A 22253-nucleotide genomic window follows, 5' to 3' on the forward strand; every position below is an offset into this window, starting at 1 on the left:
AAAAACCACATGGGGTCATGTGTAGTGATCTTGGAAGCCAAGAATGTAGAGCAGTGTCTTGTGGTCCCGTGCCGAGTGCCCTACCCAACATTGATCTATCTTCAGATGCTGCAGAATTTGTTTTTTCCACAACTTTTCTGGTGATTTGATTTTCCAAAGGGTGGTGCTTCCCCACACTGGCACAACAACATACATCAGTTTCTCAATGACACTCTGCTTCAACACTGGATGCATGGAACCCCGAGATACTGCCCTCCATTCTTGGCCTCCAAGATCACCAGAATGACACCATGCCATCTTTTCTTGTGGGGATATGCGAAGGGAAGTGTATTCATCTCCCATTTACCCCATGACACAGGAGAAGTGAAGAACAGAATAACAGCTGCCATAAATTCTGTAGAAGCAGATACACTGTGTAAAGTTTATGATGAATTCACCTACTGTCTAGGTTTTGTTGATTCTGCACGTTGTGTCACTTCTTTGGGGAACATTAAAAAGGAAGGGCATGTTACTCAGCCATAAGTATGAAAGCAACTCACCTGTTGTGAAGACCAGTCAGTAGCTGAGTCCCTTTCATACTGAGGTATGAGTGACCTGCCTTCCTTTTTTAACCTTCCACAGCCTACCCATGTATCTTCACCTGAGGAAATTTTGTGCACCAGCAGCACCAATTTTTCACCTTCTGTAATTAAGTATTGACCAGTAATTCTGTCTAATAATTTTATGGTTTTCTCAAGTGAATTTTCTTTTTGAGACACTCCCTTTATCAGAGAAAAGTTCCAGGATAGGTTTTATTAAAAATTGAAAAATGCACTTACCAAGTAATGATCCTAGCTCCTATCTACACTCAGTTGACAATATTTCTGGAGGTCTCAGTATGAGGGTCTTGCATTGGCATGTAGCAAGAACCAGTCCTGAGAATGCCACATCAAATTGCTTATTGCAAATGTTTCAAGACTTCAATGTAAAGAGTTTGGTTCATTGTTTGATGTGGAGGAACATGCTCATGGTGAACTAATCCTTTACTATTAAAGAATGTGACCAACACTGTCTTCGCTCTTGAAGATTGTCATTTGAATTTCTTCAAGGATGGTGATCCAGGACTCCGCCATTCAGCACTCTGGCATTTCATGTGAGGGTCATGCTCAGCAATAATATTTGCCATAACTGTGGTATCACGTTTGACTCTCTCCAGTCTTTCCTCTTTCTGTTTGTCTGTAAGTTTTGCATTAAGTTTCTGATACCTAAATCTTTGAGTAAAATTTCATGACACACATGGCGATTAAAATTAAGTTCTTCTGATACCACACCTGTTACATGACAAGCATCTTGCAATAACTGCCTTAATCATTTCATGTTTGCATCAATATGTACTGTAGTTGGGTGACCAGCTCTGGGATTGTCTTTTACTGATTCTCAGCCTTTTACACCACTCAAAAATGTGGTTTCTTGAAAGTGCTTCACCAATGTATGCTTGCTTAGTCACAGTCCCTTTCTTTTTTAGTTTGTGAAAAAGATGTAAAAGGCTATAGCTGAAGATCTCGTTTTTTTGGCTTTAGTAACTGATAAGATCAGTCATCAAATATATCCCTTGTGCATCCAGGATAAAAGTAAAATTTTAAACTAATAGTACTGTAACACACACCCTGTTCCCGTGAGGGAAACCATTAAAATAAAAGCAAAAAAAAGCAACTTTCATAAAAAAAATAAACAACATAAGTCATGCATTATTACTAACCTGAATGAGAAGCACCATCAATATCTACAAGACGCAAATTCATTGATGGAAGCTGTGGGTGGACAGCCTCATTTTCGCTTTCAGTGTCTGAAATGGTACATTTGAGAAAGTTTTCTTATTAATATGAAAAACTTCACCAGGGTTATCACTGTAATATTAAGTGGAACAAATACAACAAAACAGTTGCCGAAGTGAAGGAAAGAGTCTTTCACTGCACACCAAAATTCATAATCACAAATATGTGACAGAAAGAAAGAATGTGTGTGTGTGTGTGTGTGTGTGTGTGTGTGTGTGTGTGTGTGTGTGTGAGAGAGAGAGAGAGAGAGAGAGAGAGAGAGAGAGAGAGAGAGAGGAGGAAGATTGTGGCTGCTGCTGCTTTTTTGTTTTTGTATCATTATGTAGATAATCTAGAAGATTTCACTGGAACAGCTTATATCAACTTATATGAAAATCCAGAATTAAAACAGAAATGGAAATGTTAGGCTGGGCAATAACAAATTAAAACTTAGCAAGGTTAGGTTTTATGCCATCTTGCAGTAGATTTAAACCGATTGAAGGGTAGTTAAAGTTTTAAATACCTTCTGCGCCATCCGCAGTCGCACTACACAATGAAATCCCCATGTCGTAGTTCCACAGGAAAGCACTATAATAGATAAAAGAAAGTGGTCTAGCTGACTGATAAAGTAAAGGTAGGCTGCGCCCACTCATTTCGATTTCTTTAGGGCCATGTTATGTTTTGTGGTCTGGGGATTTCAATGTCTACTGGGACTGCAAATGTGTACCTGCAAATAAACAAAACATTAATAATATAACTTTATTTTTCCAAGGTAAAAAATTACCCTTATATATATATATATATATATCAGTTAGTATCTTAAAGAATAATACACAGAAAGGCTTATTTAGTGCTCTGTATGATATGAGGAACTGAATGTGTTCATGCATTATAACATTAAATACAATTATAAAAGATTGTTAATAAGAAAAATTAAAAAGACATTTTCAATTTTAACAAAAAGTTAATCACCAGCATTAAATCTATAATTTTAAACATCAAGCCACTGTCATAATGCCAGTAGGGCAGTTGGCACAAATTGTTCATGAGAGACAGTTATAAGCATCTCTATGTTGTGTGATGTCCAATGGCACACTGACTGTTCTGTCCACCTATCTGCCCCTTCCCATTACCAGCTTTGTAACCCTCACTTTAAAGCCAACAAAATTTATTGAACACAACCAACTTCTATAAAGCCAGAAATTTTTTTTATTAGTCCACAAAACCAAATAATAACAGTTCTTGATAGAAATTAATATGCAATTGTTCTGACTGAAATTGATATAAGTCCAAGCATTATTAATCTAACATGCACACAAATTGTCAGTCTGATATTAAGCAGAATTCCATTAAGCCTGCCAGTGGTGGAAACAACATGCACCTAAGTCAAAGCATTACGTTATGCAATGCAAGTCTAAATCAGTCCAGGTAAACATTAGGAGTGGTTGTAGAACACTTGCAGAGGCATCATATGACTGGCCTGCATTACTGGCAATGTTCCTGCTGGTGGAATTCTGGCCATATGCAGGTGATGCTACACATATTAATAAGTCTGTATTCTTCATTTGGACATCTGATGCAGTTACTGAATTACTCCCCCTTTAAGTGGTGTGTGGGTAAGTGGCAGAAGCATCTGGGTGAAGTAAAAATGGAAGGGTCCTCGGAGATTTCAGGGGACACTGGCAGTGATGGTGCTGTATCCTGAATGTCTTTTGTAAGCCTGGAGACTTCTGTAAGCAGAGTGATACTGTGGGACACAGTATGTCTTTTAATTCAACTGTTGATAATACCAGATTGATATCCTTTGGTGCACCCTTCAGCTTGCAGGAAGGGAGGACCAAGTTGCTATCTTCTATGATCAGGGAGTAGAGAGAGTTACAATATGGTTGTGATGGTCAAAATGGACTCCCAGACATGGCCAGGACGCCATGACTAGAATTGGTTGCGGTGTCAGTGCAGCATCCCCCATGTTGTAGCCAGTAGGACCACGTAGTATCCACACTGTTCTGCATTGCATCCCCCCCCCCCCCCTTTCCCAATTCCACCAAAATGTGCATGCTCACAGCAGGGAACTGACATGGACTGGAGTGGGTGTGTCCACTTTGCGTTCTAGGGTGGAAATGGGAAATCCAGAAGGGTCCTATGAACATTCCCATGAAGGAGCTCTCAAATTTATTTAGCAGAGACCAAGGCTTTCAGATCTTTCACCTTGAAGTTATAAACAAACTGTTCTGCCACTCTGTTGGAAACAGGATGTTGTAAGATGTCACTGTAAATTGTGGGTCAGTGTCAGTCACAAGCATGTGAGTTGCATACTCTACTGCAAAAGATGTGCCCCAAAGTTATCACTGTGGCCTCTGTTGTTTTAAGAAAGAAAACACTGTCCAAATAGGCTGTAGTACATTTATTGTCTGTGCTATTAGCTAAACTTGACTGTTACTCATTTGAAGCAGTTATCATAAGCCTCAACCTTCACATCACATTTGACGAAATAGCCAGTACATCTGTAAAAACATATATTGAAGGCATGTGCACGTGTAGCACACATACAATCCAATACATACACTGAAGCATCAAATAAACTGGTATAGGCATGTGTATTCAAATACAAAAGTATGTAAACAGACAGAATACGGTGCTGTGGTGAGCAATGCCTATATAAGACAACAAGCGCCTGGTGCAGTTGTTACGACTGGTTAGTGCTGCTACAATGGGTGCAACCGGAAAAAGATCCTGCAAGAATGGGACCAATGATGGCTCAAGAGAATCATTCACCATGATAGAACTGCAACCCCTCCTCAAACTGCTTCAGATTTCAATGCTGGGCCATCAACAAGGGTCAGTGTGCGAGCCATTCAATGAAAAATCATCAATATGGGCTTTTGGAGCTGAAGGCCCACTTGTGTACCCTTGATTACTGCATAACACAAAGCTTTATGGCCCACTTGGGCCTGTCAACACCGACATTCAACTGTTGTTGACTGGAAACATGTTGCCTTGTCAGATGAGTCTCGTTTTTCAAATTGTATCACGCGGATGGACATGTACAAGTATAGAGACACTTTCATGAATCCATAGCCCTGCTTGTCAGCTGGGGACTGTTTAAGCTGTTGGAGGCTCTGAAATGGTGTGGGGCGTGTGCAGTTGGGAGTATCGTGGGACCCCTGATACTTCTAGATACAATTCTGGCAGGTGACACGTATGCAACCATCCTGTCTGATTACCTGCATCCATTCATGTGCATTCTGAGGAACTGGGCTAATCCAGCTGGACAATGCAACACCCCACACGTCCAGAATTGCTACAGAGTAGCTTCAGGAACATTCTTCTGAGTTTAAACAATTCTGTTGGCCACCAAACTCCCCAGACATGAACATTATTGAGCATATCTGGGCCTTGCAACATGCTGTTCAGAAGAGATCTCCATCCTCATATTCCTACATATTTTTGGACAGCCCTACAGGATTCATGGTGTCAATTCCCTCCAGCACCACTTCAGACAAGCCCATGCCACTTCATGTTGCGCCATTTCTGCATGCTTGCTGGGGCCCTACACGGCATTTGTCTCTTCAGTGTATAATCCAATAGTGGACTAGATTACATCCATTAGACTAATGGATATAATCTACTGCACTATTGTCTTGGTTCTGTGCTACATGTACATGAAAGCAATGTGTGCCTTTACATACATACCGTCTATTTAGTCAATTGAGATGTGAAGCTGGAGACTTTTGGTAAGTGCTTGAACGTGACTAAGAGCCAAAATCTGTTAACAGCACAGACAATAAATCTATTACAGCCTGTTTGGCCCATGTATTCTTTCTTAAAACATATTGAGTGAGGCTCTATTTCTTCACAGAGGATGTAGCCTAAATAAGTGACTGCTGGTTGGAAGACAGCACAAACGTTAAACTTAAGATCTTTCTGTACAAAGGCTGCAAAAACGAGACATGCTATGCACATTTTGCTCTGCCTTGTGAGTAGTGACCAGCAAACCTTTGGAATATTGCAGGGGCATTTGCCACAACAAAACACAGCCTGTTACATTGTTACAGTCTGAACTGCGTGTTTAAGACCAAAATATTCCTTGTGTCTTAATCGAGAAGCATCTGAAAAATATGCCTCAGGTAGATCAATTTTAGAAAAGAATTTTCCTCCTGGTAGTTTTAACATACTGTGTATGTAAGGCAAAAAAATAGATATATAATGATATGAATTGATTAAATACCTCAGATTGTGATCCAAGTATAGGATTTCATGTAAAAATTATCTACAGGTCCCCTCAAACATTATATAAATATCAATAACTTTGCTGAGAGGTGTGCTTTCCTAACAGATGTTGTATTCTGCCTTAATGTGAGTACTCAGTGCTACACAACATATTCCTAAGCACATTTTTACACAGAAGAAAAAAAAAAAAAAAAAAAAAAAAAAAAAAAAAAAAAAAAAAAAAACCCACCAGTAATGATCAAGGTTACTACAACTAGGAAATGAGAACACTGAAGCAGTAAATTTCTTTACCTTAATATTATTATTTCCTTAAAAAGTAACATGTTACATTAGCTCATGCCACTTGTCCTCATAATATGTTGTTATATTCAGTATGACAATAATATTAAGTGAGCTAGTCGAGCAATGGTGTCTAATTGTACATGGTTTACTCAATGGCTGGTGAGCAAAGAAGTGGAGAGGAACAGAAAAAGTATGAAGTCACTCAAAACATATGAAATATAAAATCTCATCAGACTGTCTCTCTTTAAGTGTTTACTGTCTCTGCTAATGACTGTGGTGCTTGACATAAATATTAGCTTTATTTAAACCATTAACTGCTATGATCCCCATTTGGGGATGTCTATCCTCCTTTTTCATCATATCTTGTGCTTCTTTGACACCTCACAAGCTGCACTGCATTCTCTACTTATGAACCACTCTATATCAACCCTCTCAGCTGCACACAACAGTCGGCTTCGAGAGCACGCCGCTGATTGTTGGTGCAGCATCTGGTGTCCCACATCACTCCTGCCGACATCATTAATCCATACCGTCTAATTTAATTCACCCTGAGTGTTATTTCCCATACCTTTCTGGTGCCATGCAATCATGTATCTCATCCTACAACCCTTCCACCCCTCCCCCACACTCTTTCTTTGTTCTATCCCATATCACACCCACTAATTCCACCTCATCCAGTCACATCTACTAACCCCCTTCTTTATACTTAGGCATCCTTATACCCACATATCTTTTCTTTGATTGGATTGTGACTTCTCACCAATTTGAGTGGGTTTTCACCTTTTGCTATCGCCAACTCCCAAGGATTTCACCTTGTTTCCCCCCCTTTTGCCTCGGTTCCATCCTTCTCATGATTTTTCACATGTAATTGGGTGCACTTTTTCCGATGCAATTCTAAATTATTCACTTTATTTTTCGCATTTTTTCCACCACCATAGATCATTATTCCTTCCATCTGCATCAATACAGAAAAGTTTCCTTATCCCTTACCAGGACCCAGTCCCACATACTGTTCCTGCATTGTTGCTTGGCTTGTGGAATTCCCCAAAATGGCCTTACCATCAAATTACCCATCTCCCGCTGCCATCCCTCCTTCCACAATGAATATTTTCACCTGTTCAGATTTCGCCAATCCTTAGCCCTATCCAACTTAGTCCTGCAAAACTATATCAACCAAGCCCAAACCTACGTGCAGTACCTTCTCTACATCCACAAAATTCTCCTGCTATGCAATCCCAAATTCCTGGAACATATAACACACATCAAAACTCTTGCCCTCCAGGAACTAGAGCAACATGCACAACACCATTGGAGTGCCACTCTCCACCCCCTCTACAACAACCTCCAAACCTCCTTCACGTCCCCTCACAGCCGACAAACCCTGTCTTGCAGACCTACTACATTTACCCCACCCTCCAAAACTGCCTCCAACTACCACACAGAATTCAGAACTTAAACAGTCCTGAAACAAAGTCATGAGCCTTTCTTCCAAAAGTGTTAGTCCCACAGAAATATCAGTCCTTTCCAAAGGCCTCACTTTTTGCCTCACTCCCAAATTCAATCATGCAGGACTTGTTAAAGACCTTCTCTTGTTCTCCCGATCCCTACAGTGGAAATACCTTTTTGTCACCAACCCTACCAATCAGACTCAAATAAAGGCCAATGATTAACCCTGCCTAACTCAGTTCACTCCTCCATCCAACTGTGATCCACCCCCACTGCCCTCAAATACCACTCCCCAGCCCCCCGTTAACATTCCAGAATTTCTTAATCTTCAACCTTGACTCACCATCATTCCCCAAATCCCCCAACATGCAAACTAACCTTACATCCTCAGAAAGAACCACAGTCCATTATCTTAAAACTGATCCTGATCTTATAATCCTACCTGTGCCTAAAGACTTCACCCGCTGTTGTTTTGAACCGCAAGGCAGCAGATACATCCCCGTACAAACCTTGCCACAGTGACCCCATTCTAGAAATCCAGTAGGATCGCCAGTCACTCCTAAAATACTTAGACCCAAACTAGAATGTCTCCCTAGAGTCAAGCTCTCTACTCACCCCTACAACTCCCCAAATTCCCACCTTCTACATGCTTCCTAAAATCATAAACCCAACCATCCAGAACACCTCATTGTAACCATTTACTGTGCCCCCATTGAGAGAATCTCTGCACTCTTAGACTAACACCTTCAACCTATTACCAGGAACCTACCCTCCTACATAAAAGATATCAACCATTTCCACCACTGACTCCTCACAATTCCTGCACTTTACCATATGGTGCCCTGCTCGTCACAACTTTTCCCAGTGCCCGACAGATTCCAAACCACGTAAATCCTTCCTAGTTGCTATGACCAACTTCATCCTCACCCACAATTACTTCTCCTTTGAAGGAATTACCTACAAACAAATCCACGGTATGGCTATGGGCACCTGCATGGCACCATCCTATGCCAACCTATTCATGGGCCACCTAGACAAATCCTTCATAAACACCCAGAATCCTAAACCCCTCATCTGGTTTAAATGCACTGATGACATCTTTGTGATCTGGATCGAGTGTGAGGACACCCTATGCACGTTTTCCAGAACCTCAAGAACTTCTCCTCCATTTGCTTCACCTGGTCCTACTCAACCCAACAAGCCAACTAACTAGATGTTGACCTCTACCTCAAAGGTGGCTACATCAGTACCTCTGCCCATATCAAGCCTACTAACCACCAACAATACTTCCACTTTGACAGCTGCCACCCATTCCACACCAAGAAGTCCATTCCATACAGCATACCCACCCATTGTCATCACATCTGCAGTGACAAGCAGTCCCTTTCGAAATATTCTGAGGGTCTCACTGAAGCCTTCACAAACTGTAGTTATCCTCCCAACCTAGTACAAAAACAAATCTCCGGTGCCTTATCTTCCCAATCTCCCACCATCTCACAAAGCACCACTGTACAGCCACAGAGGTGCATTCCCCTTGTAACTCAGTACCACCCAGGGCTGGAGCAACTGAATTACATTCCCTGCCAGGGTTTTGACTACCTCTTGTAGTGACCTGAAATCAGAAATGTCCTGCCCACTATCGTTCCCACCCCTCCCACAGTGGTATTCCGCCCTTACACCAAACCTAAACAATATACTTGTCCATTCCTACACAACTCATGCTCCCAACCCCTTGCCTCTTGGCTCATACCCCTGTAGTAGAGCTAGATGCAAGACATGTTCTATGCATCCTCCCACCTCCACCTACTCCAGTCTGATCACAAACATCACCTATCCCATCAAAGGCAGGGCAACCTGTGAAACCAGTCATGTGATCTACAAGTTAAGCTGCAACCACTGTGCTGCATTCTATGTGGGCATGGCAACCAACAAGCTGTCTGTCCACAAGAATCGCCACCAACAAACTGTGGTCAAGAAACAAGTGGACCACCCTGTTGCTGAGCATGCTGCCAAACATGATGTCCTTCATTTCAATGACTGTTTCACAGCCTGTGCCATATAGATCCTTCCCTCTAACACCAGCTTTTCTGAATTGCGCAAGTGGGAACTTTCCCTGCAATATATCCTATGTTCCCTTAACCCTCCTGGCCCCAACCTTTGTTAGTCAGGGTCTTCTCCCATCCAGCCCCTTCTCTGTTCCCACCATTTCAGCACTACAAATCCCTCATTCCTCCATCTCACACAGTCTTTTTATTTATCTCCTTTTCCACTACCCCCCCCCCCCCCCCCGCTCTCCCCACTCTCTCTGTCTAACCTCCCAATTGCACATAGCTGCCCTACCATCTTTCCACTTCGTCCCTACGCACTCCCCAAAAGCACATTACTAACTGTCACGCCTACCCTACTATCCCTCCCCACCCCAGCCTCCTCCTTACCCCCACCCAGGCATCACTCCCATCATGCAGTGGTGCAGCTGCTTGCAGTGTGACCGCAGTTGTCCGAGACTGCAGCCATGTGTGTGTGAGTTGCATTTGTGTAAGTCTGTACGTGTGTGTTTGCCGTATAATTCTGACGAAGGCTTTACTGGCTGAAATCTATTATTTGTAATAGTCTTTTTGTTGTTCCTATCTGTGATACTTTCCTTTTCACAATATTTATGCACCTAAGTGATGTGTTACACTACAGTATGTAACATAAATTTCTGCAGTGGAAAATATAAGACTACCCAGTAGCAGACACTCTGTTGCTGTTATCAGCCTTTGCCTCTACAAGTGAACTAAAACTCTCACTGCTCTATACCTGGGCCAATTTAGACTTGCATTGCATAGTGATTTGATTTATGAGCTTGTGGTTTCCACCATTGCCAGGATTGATAGAACTTTGCGTAGTAACATACAATATGTGTACTTAGTGAATTAGTAGTGCATGGACTATTAATTTCAATCTGCAACAGTTTCATGCAGATATCTATCTGGAACTATCCTGATATAAATTTCCATAACTAACTATTGGCCTTTGGTCTTGTGAACTGCTGTTGCAGACATTGATCATATTTTGTAACTACTGTTTTTCAAGTAGGGATTACGACATTTTCAATGAGGAGGTACCAGTTTTGGTTCACAAACTGTTAACAAGGATGCAAAATTTCTCGAGCTTTGGCAGAAATGGCTAAACCAGTATCTGGAATTAGTCAAACACTTAACTAGCTCAGCACTACAGGAGTCACAGGTGACAGCCATCCCAGCAGTTATCAAAAACTCCTAGTGCTGCACTTTCAGACAAGTCATATCAATTGTCCAGATTGCCAGCAGATCTTTTTACGGTCAGCAAATCTAGCTTATTAATTGGTTCAAAAGTTAGTTCCACTGTCTAGTCCATTTATGTCACCACTGTCTGACATAACTTGTTTATTATCTGATTATTTTTCCAACAAAATGCCTTAAGTCGGACACTGAAAGCTAAAATCTTGGATTCATAAGACAGATTCATAAGATATGGGGGATGAAGTGTCACAAATGAATTTGTAAATGGGATATGAGCTACTGCACAGTATGATAAACACACACCTCAACAAAAGTTTGGAATATGATAGAGTTTACAACTACGACTTCTTATAGTAAATTAGAGGGGTTTACTGTACCATCACTATTGCCGCCCAGAATATTACATTTCCACCTACAAATGGATGGACTTACTGAATGTATTGGCATTCCTGGTGTCATCTAGTGTTTCTCCAAACCCTAACACGTCTTGTCTCTGGTTGCAAACAAAACCTTGTCTCATCAGCAAACATGACATTACTCCATTCTGCAATAGTCCAATGTTGATGTGAAAGAACCCTAGACCTTCCATCAGTTCCATCTGTGCAAAACTTCCCATTGGTCTTTTGGCATGAAGATCACCCTGATGCAGTTTTCCATGCACTTTTTGGTCTGAGATACGAATTCCTGTTGCTCGAGAGACATAATTTCTAATATTTCTGGCAGCTGGCATTGGGTGTCTCTGAGCCAACAGCTGCAGGAAACAATCCTGCTTTGGTGTTGTCATATGAGGGTGACCAGGGTGAATATCATCCACATTTCCCATTTATCTGTACTTTCTCCACACCTTAGATACGCCACTTTGAGTAACATGTAACAGATCAGCAATATCTTGCAGTGCATGACCTGCTAAAAGTAAAGCCACTATCCTGACACTATTAAAGTGTTGTATGCCCCTATGTGGCATGTTACTGCAGTGCTGAACACAAGCTGGATGAAGCTGTTGCCGATAATGGACTGCTCATGATGTGCCTCTGTGGCAGAAGTTTGTTTATGTGACTGGGAAACAGCCACAAAACATGCCAATAGTAAACACTGTCCAGCATATAGGTTCTAGCTGGATAGTGCATGAATTCCTAGGATAATGAGACCTCTAGTGTCATAGACTATATTTAATGATAGTACTGTATAGAACAAGTATGTACATTTGTAGGGATGAGACAAATTCCAACAATCTTCTAGTGGTTCTGAAACTGTGACAAACTGGTCACCAAATGGCAAAAGAGGAATGAAGTAGTAGTGCATCACGATAAAGACATGCTTGCAAATGAACAAGTGAAATGGTGTTGTGAAGGAAAAGTCATGACTCATCTATTATCCGGGACAGCAAGGGGAGTTGAAAAGAAATGCCAGTCACTACGAGAGGCTATCATTCAAAGTGCAAGTGAAGAATTGGGACAACAACCAAAACCAATGAAAAGCTGTGGTTTGATGGTGAGCGTAAAAAGACAGTGAAGACTAAGACGGCAAGAATATTAGAATGGCTGAAGAATCCCACTGGCAACACAAAGATACTGTATACGGTGGAAAGAAGACTGACAGAGAGAATCACAAGGCAGGCGACTCAAGAATGTCATAAATAACTATAGAGCAAACTGAGAAATCAAGAAAAGCAACCCAATTCTTCTTTTGGTGGATAAAGTTTGCAAGAGGTATTTATAGACCACAACTTTAACCCTAACATATGATGAGGAAAGAATGGTTCCTTCGGTGGAGCAAGCAGATACCTTTGGAAGATATTTTGACATGTACTAAATCATGAAGATCAGGTAGAAACAAAATAACTGGAGAGATTAGAAGGGGCAGAAGAAGTAGTTCCTGAGCCAACATCATGATATAAAAGCCATCCTGGAGGCTCTTAAAGACCATAAGGCTCCAGTCAGTAGTGGCATAATGTGGAGTTGTTTTGGTATGTGGGAAGAGTTGTAATAGAAGGTCTCAGACAAGTTATGGCCAAAATATGGCTGCAGAGGAGACCCCTGTGGACTGGAAAAAGGCAATCATTTGCCCAATTTTTAAGAAAGGTGATGACACAAAATTGCTTATGAGGTGCTATCCAAAATTCTTGGAACTGGTGCTGCCACCTATAGAAAACCTTACCTTTGGACTAATGGTCACCATCACCCTCGAAGTACACACCAGTCCCAGCACTTCTGCCACTGGTCAAATGTTTTCTGGAAGTCCTGTTCTTTGAGCGATGCTCCTTGAATCCTTTGAACCGATGCCTTTCAACTTGAGTTTCAGTTTTGGGAATAGCATGAAGTCACAAGGTGCCAAATCTGGCAAGTACAGTGATTGGGGTACAATCGCCATGTTGTTTTTGTTACCAAAAAGGTCCTGGAGAGCAAGGATGTGTGACAGGGCGCGTTGTCGTGATGCTGCAGCCAGTTCCATTGACGCCAAAGTTCAGGCCGTTGTCGCCACACATTTTCATGGAGCCATCGCAAAACATCACAGTAGTATGTGGAATTCACTGTTTGGTTGGGTGGGACAAATTCTTGGTGCGTAATTCCCTTAGTATCAAAGAAAACAATGATCATGCTCTTCACTTTGCTCTTCACCTGCCTCGCTTTTTTGGGTCTTGGAAAGCCCAGGCTCTTCTACTATGGTGATTGTTGCTTTGTCTCTGGGTCATAATGGTAAATCAAGCTCCTGTCACTGGTAATAACCCATAACAAGAAGGTTGGAGCATCAGATGCAGTCTGACGAAGGTCCATGCACACTTCAACATGCTGTGCCTTCTGATCGGCAGTCAAGATCCTTGGCGCAAATTTTCCAGATACACAATGCATGCCCAATTCATCAGTCAATATTCGTTGACATGTCCCATAACACACCATATCCACACCATCCAAATGTCTTGAATGGTTCGACGGCAATTCGTACGAACCAATTGTTGAAGTTTGGCAACAATGACTGGCATTGTGCGGCTAACAGGCCCTCCAGTGTGAGCCTTATCTTCGACATCTGTATGGTCAGCCCTGAACCCATCATGCCACTCAAACACACACATACGGCTCATGCTCTGTCCCCTAAACACTTGTTGAATCATTGCAAGGGTCTCTGTAGCAATTTTCCCGAGACTGGCACAGAATTTGATACACAGGCACTGCTCTGTTCATGGGTCCATTGTAAAATCACCACACACTAAAACACAGAATATTATGGAAATCGCTGTGGACATGCAACACATCCTCCCAGCTGAATGCCACTCCGCACACTGACTCATTAGTTATGCAGCTCTCGCCAGCTAGCGATGCAAAGATCTAATTCTCCTACTTTCCAGATGGCAGCACCAGTCCTGAAAATTTTGGACTCCAGCTCATAATTACCAATGGATCTCATTGCTGGAGACAGGGTATAAAGTATACAGCACTCTGGTACTAAGTTGACTAAAACCATGCTCAGAAGGATTGTAGGACTTACCCTTGGATGCTCAACAACTTCACACTGAGACAGATGATGGAGAAGTTTTATGAATTCAATAAAGACCAACAACTTATATTCACTGACTTCCAACAGGCATACAACAGTATAAATTGGACCATGCAGGAGTTCAGTATACCAGTGAAGTACATTAGGATCATTGCAGGGTACTACAATGGATCATGTTAACAAGTATGCTTTGCAAATCAATTGTTGGCACCCATTTCAGTTTAGAATGGGTTGAGGCAGGGCGATCCTCTCTCACCACTTTTGTTCATAGTGCTGGAAAAAGTTGAGGCATGCAGTTGGCTGTAATATAGTGATGGAGGTACTTGGAAGTGATACAAGCCTTGCATTTACAGATGATGTGGTGATTGTGGATGAAACTCTCAATGAGGTGACAGCAGATACCTCTTTATTTATGCTAGGAACAAGCAAACTACGGTTACAGGTTGATGATGAGAAAACTATTTATGCTAGGAACAAGCAAACTACGGTTACAGGTCAATGATGAGAAAACAAAGTATATGGTAGTCTCCCACTGACAAAATGATATGTACACCATCAGTACAGATGGTCATAATATTGAAAGAGTTGAAAATTCAAGTACCTTGGGTCAATGTTGTTGAATAAAAGTGAGACATAGAAGGAAGTCTGACAAAGAATAATAAGTGTGAACCGGGTGTACTACAGTTTAAACCACCTATACACATCACACATCAAGATACAGCTACAGATGTGCCTAGTGCAACCAGTTGTATTGTATAGTTGTGAGACATAGGCAAGTTCACAGACAATGGAAGAGGACATTCGTACATAGAAGGCACAATGAAGATCTGTATCAGTGGTTTAAGAAAGCTAATGTTTGGCGAATGCAAGAAGAAGGGTACAGGGGGAAGGACATGTTCTATGAGCAGAGGGACCCCTCACCCTAACATTCTAAAAAACCAGTGTATGCAAAATGTTGTAAAATGTGTAACTCAAACAATTTTGATTCATGCAAGATGGTAAATAAACAAGAAGGGATAACACCCTTAAAGTTAATGCGCTTAAATGTGCAATATCTCAGAAACAAACTAGACATTCTACAAATATTCATAAAGGAACCCTTGCCACATGTACTAGTAATAACAGAACATGGGCTTAAATGCAGTGAAATAATATATTATAGATTAGAAGTTTACACACTAACAAATACTTATTGTAGGCAAAACCATAAAGGTGGTGGTGTGGCAGTTTATGTTAATAAGGATATAGAAGCTAAGAACGTACATGGGAAAAGTTTTTAAAAGAAAATTAAAATCTTTTCTAATAGAAAAATGTTTATATTGTTTCAACAAATTTTATGAAAATGATTGTAACAAGAGGCATTAGCATACCAGTTGTGATGTGATAAATGTAAAAAATAGACATAAGAAGCAAAAGCTACAGAATATAGTGTATTTTATAAGTGTAAATATAACCATATATTAAGCCTAACATTTGCAAAAGCCATCATTACGATGGCTCCACACAAAGAAAATGTCAATAAATAAATGAAAGTATTTATACACCAGCCAACTGGTAGACATCCAAGAGGCCATCTGCAAATGAGGTGGAGGGACAGGACCTTAGTGACCCTGGAAGAAACAGCTCCAATAGCCATAACTGTCAATGTCTGAGTCAGGAGTAAATGGGCAAATATACGTAATTAATTCCTGTGTTGTTACAACAATTTTATCATGATGCATGGACTTGGTGAATTAATTATTTTATTATGTTCTATGTATGTCCTGTATTTCTATATTTTTGTCTTCTGCATGGGCATAAATTGTAGGTGTGCATTCAATAAATGATGGCGATGACCACATTTACCTCATTATAAGACAAGGTTTTTTACCAGATTTGTAATTCAAAATATTCAGTGTCATCTTATATTCGTAGGTTACACAATTGCTGCTGAGATCAATGTTTTTACATTGTTTAATAGACTAATGTACGGATCATCTTACATTTACAGATGAGCTTTAGATAGTGAAGATTCATAAAAACTTACTTAGAACAACCCTGAAGGGTATGGCGTAGCAAACAATGCTTGCATTCAAATAAGCTCACGATTTCTCGATACGTCGAAGTGCTCGATACAGTATTGACCTCCTTCTTCAACCCATCACGTGAAATTTGACTAATGAATCTAGCGCAAGGGATATGCGAGAAACTATGTACTGGTGACTGACAATCTAATGTTCTGCTTAAAAACTGACACTTTTGTGAAACACTGGAGGAAATAACATTAAATTCTATGAACATAAAAACTTTTGCTGTATTTGAACAGGTTTGTAATAGAAGTTCTCATACATATGGATACTGTACACATAAATTTATGCTGCTTTTTAGTAAAGGTAACATCCAAAGATGAAAATTTTCTCCTTCAAAAACCATTACTCGATTCTGAACCCAAGTCAATATTTTATTTGTTTATGAGAAACTGTAATGATTTGTCACTTGGATTGCAAATGAGAAATTTGGTCACTGTTCACTTATTAGAATGCTGTGGAAAAACATTACCAGCTTTCAATCAGCTATGGGGCAAGGTGATGACATTCAGATGTAATTAGAAAGAAAATTAATCCAAAATTAAATTAAAAAACAAATAATCACATTAAACTGACTAATTGTTATTCCAAGAGTAAATTACAGCTCAAAGACCAATTTTACAGATAATATCAACAGAGGTAACTACATTGCGGTTTCGAGAACTGTTCTCAAGAACAGCACTACAGAATGTAGGATGGGGCACAATGAAACAAGCTCGGCTGTGAGCGAAAACCATGGAAATGTATACTGGGTACTTTGGATTTTCATGAACATCTACTATATTTAACCTGCAGTTTTTCTGAATCCATTTGCATTCAGAAACAAATTGACTTTAAAATGGGTCAAATACTGAACAAAAGCATACGTTTCTGCAGGATATTTTAAAAGTCAAGATTGGGGCCAATGGGATAGCCACATCTTTTATGCAGCAATGTTGTCGGTGCTCACTGTGAGGTATGATGGGAACAATTGCAGCGGGGTGTCAGCTGCTGGTTCTATCTCCACAGTCAATGAGAGAGTGGTGGGCAGACAATATGTTTGAAAGCAAGAGACACTGTAACATTCTCATGTCAGTACAGAAGTGAAATTCACTATGTTTCTGGTGTGTGTGTGTGTGTGTGTGTGTGTGTGTGTGTGTGTGTGTGTGTGTGTGTGTGTGTGTGTGTAGGGAAGAGCTGTGTTCTCAGGTCCCACCAGAGACACCTCAGAAATTACAACATATTCAGGTGAAACAGTCAAATATTTGTGACAATGAAGATATAAATTTCACAGCTGACTGTTTAGGATGATGACAATGATGAAGATGACGAGAAATAGTGATACCACAGATTACAGCCTAAGGAAACAAAAAAGTCAGTGAAGTTAAAAATTAACATGAACCGTCTGTTTTCGTTTATTTAATTTCTCCTTGTATTATCAAAATGTAGACAATCAATAAATGACGTAAGTTTAGAATAGGTGTAACTATTTAGGCAAAGAAAGTTTGTAATATTGATTAGTCAGAATATGTTAAAAAAATAAATTTTTCTGAATGAGCCTCTTAAAAAAAAGGGATCCAGAGTCGTCTTATAATTGGGTAAATATGGTTTTGCAAACTTTTGTTGAGCAGTGTAGATAGCAGCACACATGTATCACCAAACACATATAAAAAACTACTCTAAAAACTTCAAGAAATTCATTCCTTCCATTCAGTATTGCAAAATAGTATATTATGAGATAATATATGATCTTCATCAAGTCATATGGCAGTTCTCATGTATGCTACATAAAACTTCCATATTTTGGGTAGCGTTGGTCATGGAATAGTTTTCCTTGCGAAAATGCAGAAAAACAAATGTCAACATAAGATTGTAAATCCTACATACTGGTAGCAATGCAACACAATGCAATGTCCAGTGCACATTTTCAATGCAGACATAGTTTCATTTCATAGTATCCAGTTTTATGAAATTTTGTGTTATTTTGCTAGTATTCTATGATGTATTATATAAAAAGCTTAAGATTAAAATCAGTCCATTAGAACTAACAAGTTGTTTTGTTTTTTCTTTTATTTTATGAAAACATTCAGTGGTCATCTTTAATATTAATAGTTCTGTATAACATACTTATATAAAATTCCCTTTCTACATTTGTCTCCCTGTATGGCAAGCATTCATACACAAGGCTGCTACTGTAGCCTAGGTCTACTGCGAGAAGACTAGGAGGGTGTTAATATGATTCAGATGTTTAATATGTCACAATATGCAGTAATACTGCACCATGCACCCCCGCTTTGCGTGCATTTGAAAAATCCTGCCACCTTCTGTGCGAGGCTCTGTCTGCTAGTCTGACACTTCCTGGCAGCTGGTTTTGCAAACTCACACATGCAGGGGCCTAGGAGGGATACCTTCTCTCACGGAACACATTCCAATATGGAACTAGCTGGTAGTCTCGGCCACCTCATGCGGTCATGATCAAATTTTCCTCATTGTGTTGCTGAGGCAGTTGTGATGCATTTAGATGTTCATGTGACAGGCATGATATCAGGTCATTAAGGGCAATACAACAGACTTGTGTTCCATTTAGTATTGCTCTTATTAGCTATGTTTCAGCTAAATGTTGTTTTAGTTCTCCAGTTGGGCTTCTCATGTTTAGGTGTTTGAAATGTTCAAGTGGAATTTTACTGTCTTTTTATGTCCTCTGCCCTAAGAGCTTTTTTAGTCGAGAAACTTATGCAATGGTGATACAGTATGTGGATGAAAGTGGAACTGATTTTGGATTGTTCTATCTGTTGCCACATTATTGTTAACTTATTCTGTTATGTGAAAGTATTGGTTAAACTACGTTGGCTTCTACCAGAACCACATTGAGAGTTGTTGCCAGTGGCTGACAACTCATATGGAATTGTTGGCATGCTTTTGTAGGCTTATGTGTTCCTGGTCTATTCTGCAACATGTATTCAGGAATCGGGTACTAATTGTGAGTTCACTAGTTTGAGTGACCTTGGATGTGGCTTAAGAATGGCTGCTGTTTGCTTGTTACATGTACTAATATGGATTACTAACTGAGCACATACAAAAACATTCGCTATATTACTATTTGATGATGAATGCTTGTTTGTGTCTCTTCTTTTTTTCTAGTTGTTCAAAATTTACTGTGACCAGTTCTTCATTAATGCATTTCCAGTTTACTTTTATGACAATGCATAACAGAATGCTTTATAATAAATAAGAAAAAGTTAGAAGCTGTTAAAGTATTTTTATTAAATTTTATGGCAACACTTAAGCAATGTTTTGCGCTTTCGTCATTTTTATTCACTTTTATTTTTATGTGAATGTCATCAGGCAGTGGTGATGTTCCTAGTTTAGAGAGCACTTTCCGACATATTGCTCTTTCGGCAGCCAATGGAGTGTGCACCACATTGCCACCCACACTGTGCCGGTACGGGTCTTTGCTTCTGACACCTGGGTCAATGAAGGGACTTCGGACATCTAAATGCATGCCACACCCAGCAAACTGTTGATGTGCTTTTAGAAAAAAGAAAAACAAATAAAAATTGAAAAATAAAATTTTAAAATAAAAATTAGTATCCACCCTCAAAATGCTCAGTTGCAACTATCCAGGTCTCCACTTCTCCCTCACACTCTCTGCAAGTTTCAGAAACATTCTGAAATTTATCTAAACTTCTGATTTTAATTGTCACTCATTCAAATTCAACATAGTTTTTTGAAAGTTATATATTGAATATGCTTCAGAGCAGCTACCAAACATGCTAGATATGATTATGTAAGGCAAATCACTAATGATGTAACATGCGGAAGTTATGATCCAAAGAAGAGCATAGCTCAAATACGTTAACACTGTGGAACTGCGACAAAGAAATGTTGGGCTCAATGACAAACAACAACATAGCAAAATCAAGACTTCAAAGCAGCATAACAAGTGGTTTGTCACTAAGACCATATATTGAGAGGGGTCAAGCTGCAGTGAGGATGAGAGGAGAGAATGATCTTTTGCCCTCTTTTACAAACAATTCCATTATACTATGGTTTAATCATCAGAAGAAGTATTTGCCTTTTACTGCTGTACTTTTAGCACATTAATGTGACCACTTGTCGAAAGCCTGAATAACTAACTTTTTCAGTGTGTCCCTCCGACGATCATTGCAGGTCTGTACACACCAACAGCATAAAATGTGATTCATCTTTCGCCACTCGGTAGACATCAAGTTGCAGTACTGGCGTGGAAATTCCAGCCTTCATTGCTGATAAATAGCAGTCTGCAGGGTGCAGGAACCAGGCACCTGCTGTAGAGGCCCATATGCAGCAATGCTTGCTGAGGGGACGTTGTTGGTAGCGTCGTGGTCCATATCAATGGTCAGTTGCTCAACAGTTGCACATCTATTTGCCCACACCCATCTCTGTAGCTGACATTCACCCCTGTGATCTATGGCTCATGCTTCATCACAGCTGCCTTGGTATTGGTTTTGGATAGTGTCATTTTGCCACGCATGGTACACTGTAACCATGACAGCAAGCAAACAGTTTACAAGCTTTGCCATTTCAGAAATGTACTCTTGGCCCAAAAGGCAATGATCAGACCCTTTCTGACATCAGTTGAATTGCTCAGTTTCTGTATTACAACAATGACTGCACTGTTTCTGTGTTCCAAGAAACTTGATATACCCTCCACCCCTAGAGTTACCACCTACCATGTGTGAGTGTTATTATATGTTGACATAGAAGGTAGTCAGTGGGCACATTAATGTAACTGGACTGCATGTATTGTTATGTACAAGTGCATTCATACGTTAGTTTACTTCAGGCAGTAGGATAATGCATGTGTCTCAAATGTGCATCAATCCTTATACTGTAGTGTTGATTTGGCATTATTAAGGTTTTCCTTTCCTAATATCATAGATCATTCATTACTCTTGCTTAGTTTTATTTTTCCTGTTTTAGTACATCTTATGATAATTTCTAAATAGATGAAATCAGTCACCATATGTTTAAAGACTTTTGCTGAGTGGTAAATTAAATTAAAATTCTGAAACCTCTCTGTTTAATGAAAAAGAAAGAAGATGCAATTACATTAAGTATCCCTGTGACACAGTGTGCAAACAATCACCAGTACTGGACAAGTTCTGACTAGGCATTAAGATAATAGAAATAATAGGTACAAAATAAATGACACTTTTCCTTTCTTAACTTGTACTACAAGCGTTTAAGTTATGATGGCTACTGAACTTTGATTCTACAAACATCCCATATATTTATTGCATGGACCAAACTGTTTTATGTACACATGTAACTCAATATTGATTGTTTCTCAAAGGAACATATTTTACAGCTTTTTTTTCACCTAAGTATGTCACTACTAACCTTTCTGTGAACACTTGGAATCTGCAAAACTCGAACTACAAAGTGGGAAAGCTTTAAGAATTGCATCATCCTCACTTTCACCACCTGAAACAACAAAAATTCAAATAGATATGAGATGTTAATGAAAACCATTTCTTACTACAACTTTAAAATACTCTAGAGCAACAAAGTGAATAACGAATGTAAGAACGTGTGTGTTACACTAACACGATTGCATTCAGTTTTTTTTTTTTTTTTTTTATCATGCACCACAAGCAAGGAATATGAACAGATTTGTACAGTGGAAGATGAAAAATGCAAGTGCAAGCAAGGCAAGTGAT

At 39.9% G+C, this 22253-nt stretch overlaps 2 protein-coding genes across 3 annotated transcripts in view; both read right to left on the bottom strand.

Moving 5' to 3' along the window:
• The window catches only part of LOC126278140 (uncharacterized), a 62321-nt gene extending 59875 nt beyond the window's left edge, over window positions 1–2446 (bottom strand). Inside the window, exons 1-2 of the mRNA XM_049978031.1 lie at window positions 2317–2446; window positions 1739–1825 (exon numbers count right to left, since the gene is read on the bottom strand). Coding sequence (XP_049833988.1) covers window positions 1739–1825; window positions 2317–2446 — 217 coding nt within the window. The remainder of the gene's footprint in view (window positions 1–1738; window positions 1826–2316) is intronic.
• LOC126278141 (SUMO-specific isopeptidase USPL1-like) overlaps window positions 2436–22253 on the bottom strand; it is a 61925-nt gene continuing 42107 nt past the window's right edge. For both annotated transcript variants that reach the window (XM_049978032.1, XM_049978033.1), the window contains exons 4-5: window positions 21934–22017; window positions 2436–2520 (exon numbers count right to left, since the gene is read on the bottom strand). In XM_049978032.1, coding sequence (XP_049833989.1) covers window positions 2498–2520; window positions 21934–22017 — 107 coding nt within the window. In that variant the 3' untranslated portion in view covers window positions 2436–2497. The remainder of the gene's footprint in view (window positions 2521–21933; window positions 22018–22253) is intronic.

The sequence above is a fragment of the Schistocerca gregaria genome, chromosome 6, assembly GCF_023897955.1.
Source record: "Schistocerca gregaria isolate iqSchGreg1 chromosome 6, iqSchGreg1.2, whole genome shotgun sequence".
Classification (NCBI taxonomy): domain Eukaryota; kingdom Metazoa; phylum Arthropoda; class Insecta; order Orthoptera; family Acrididae; genus Schistocerca; species Schistocerca gregaria.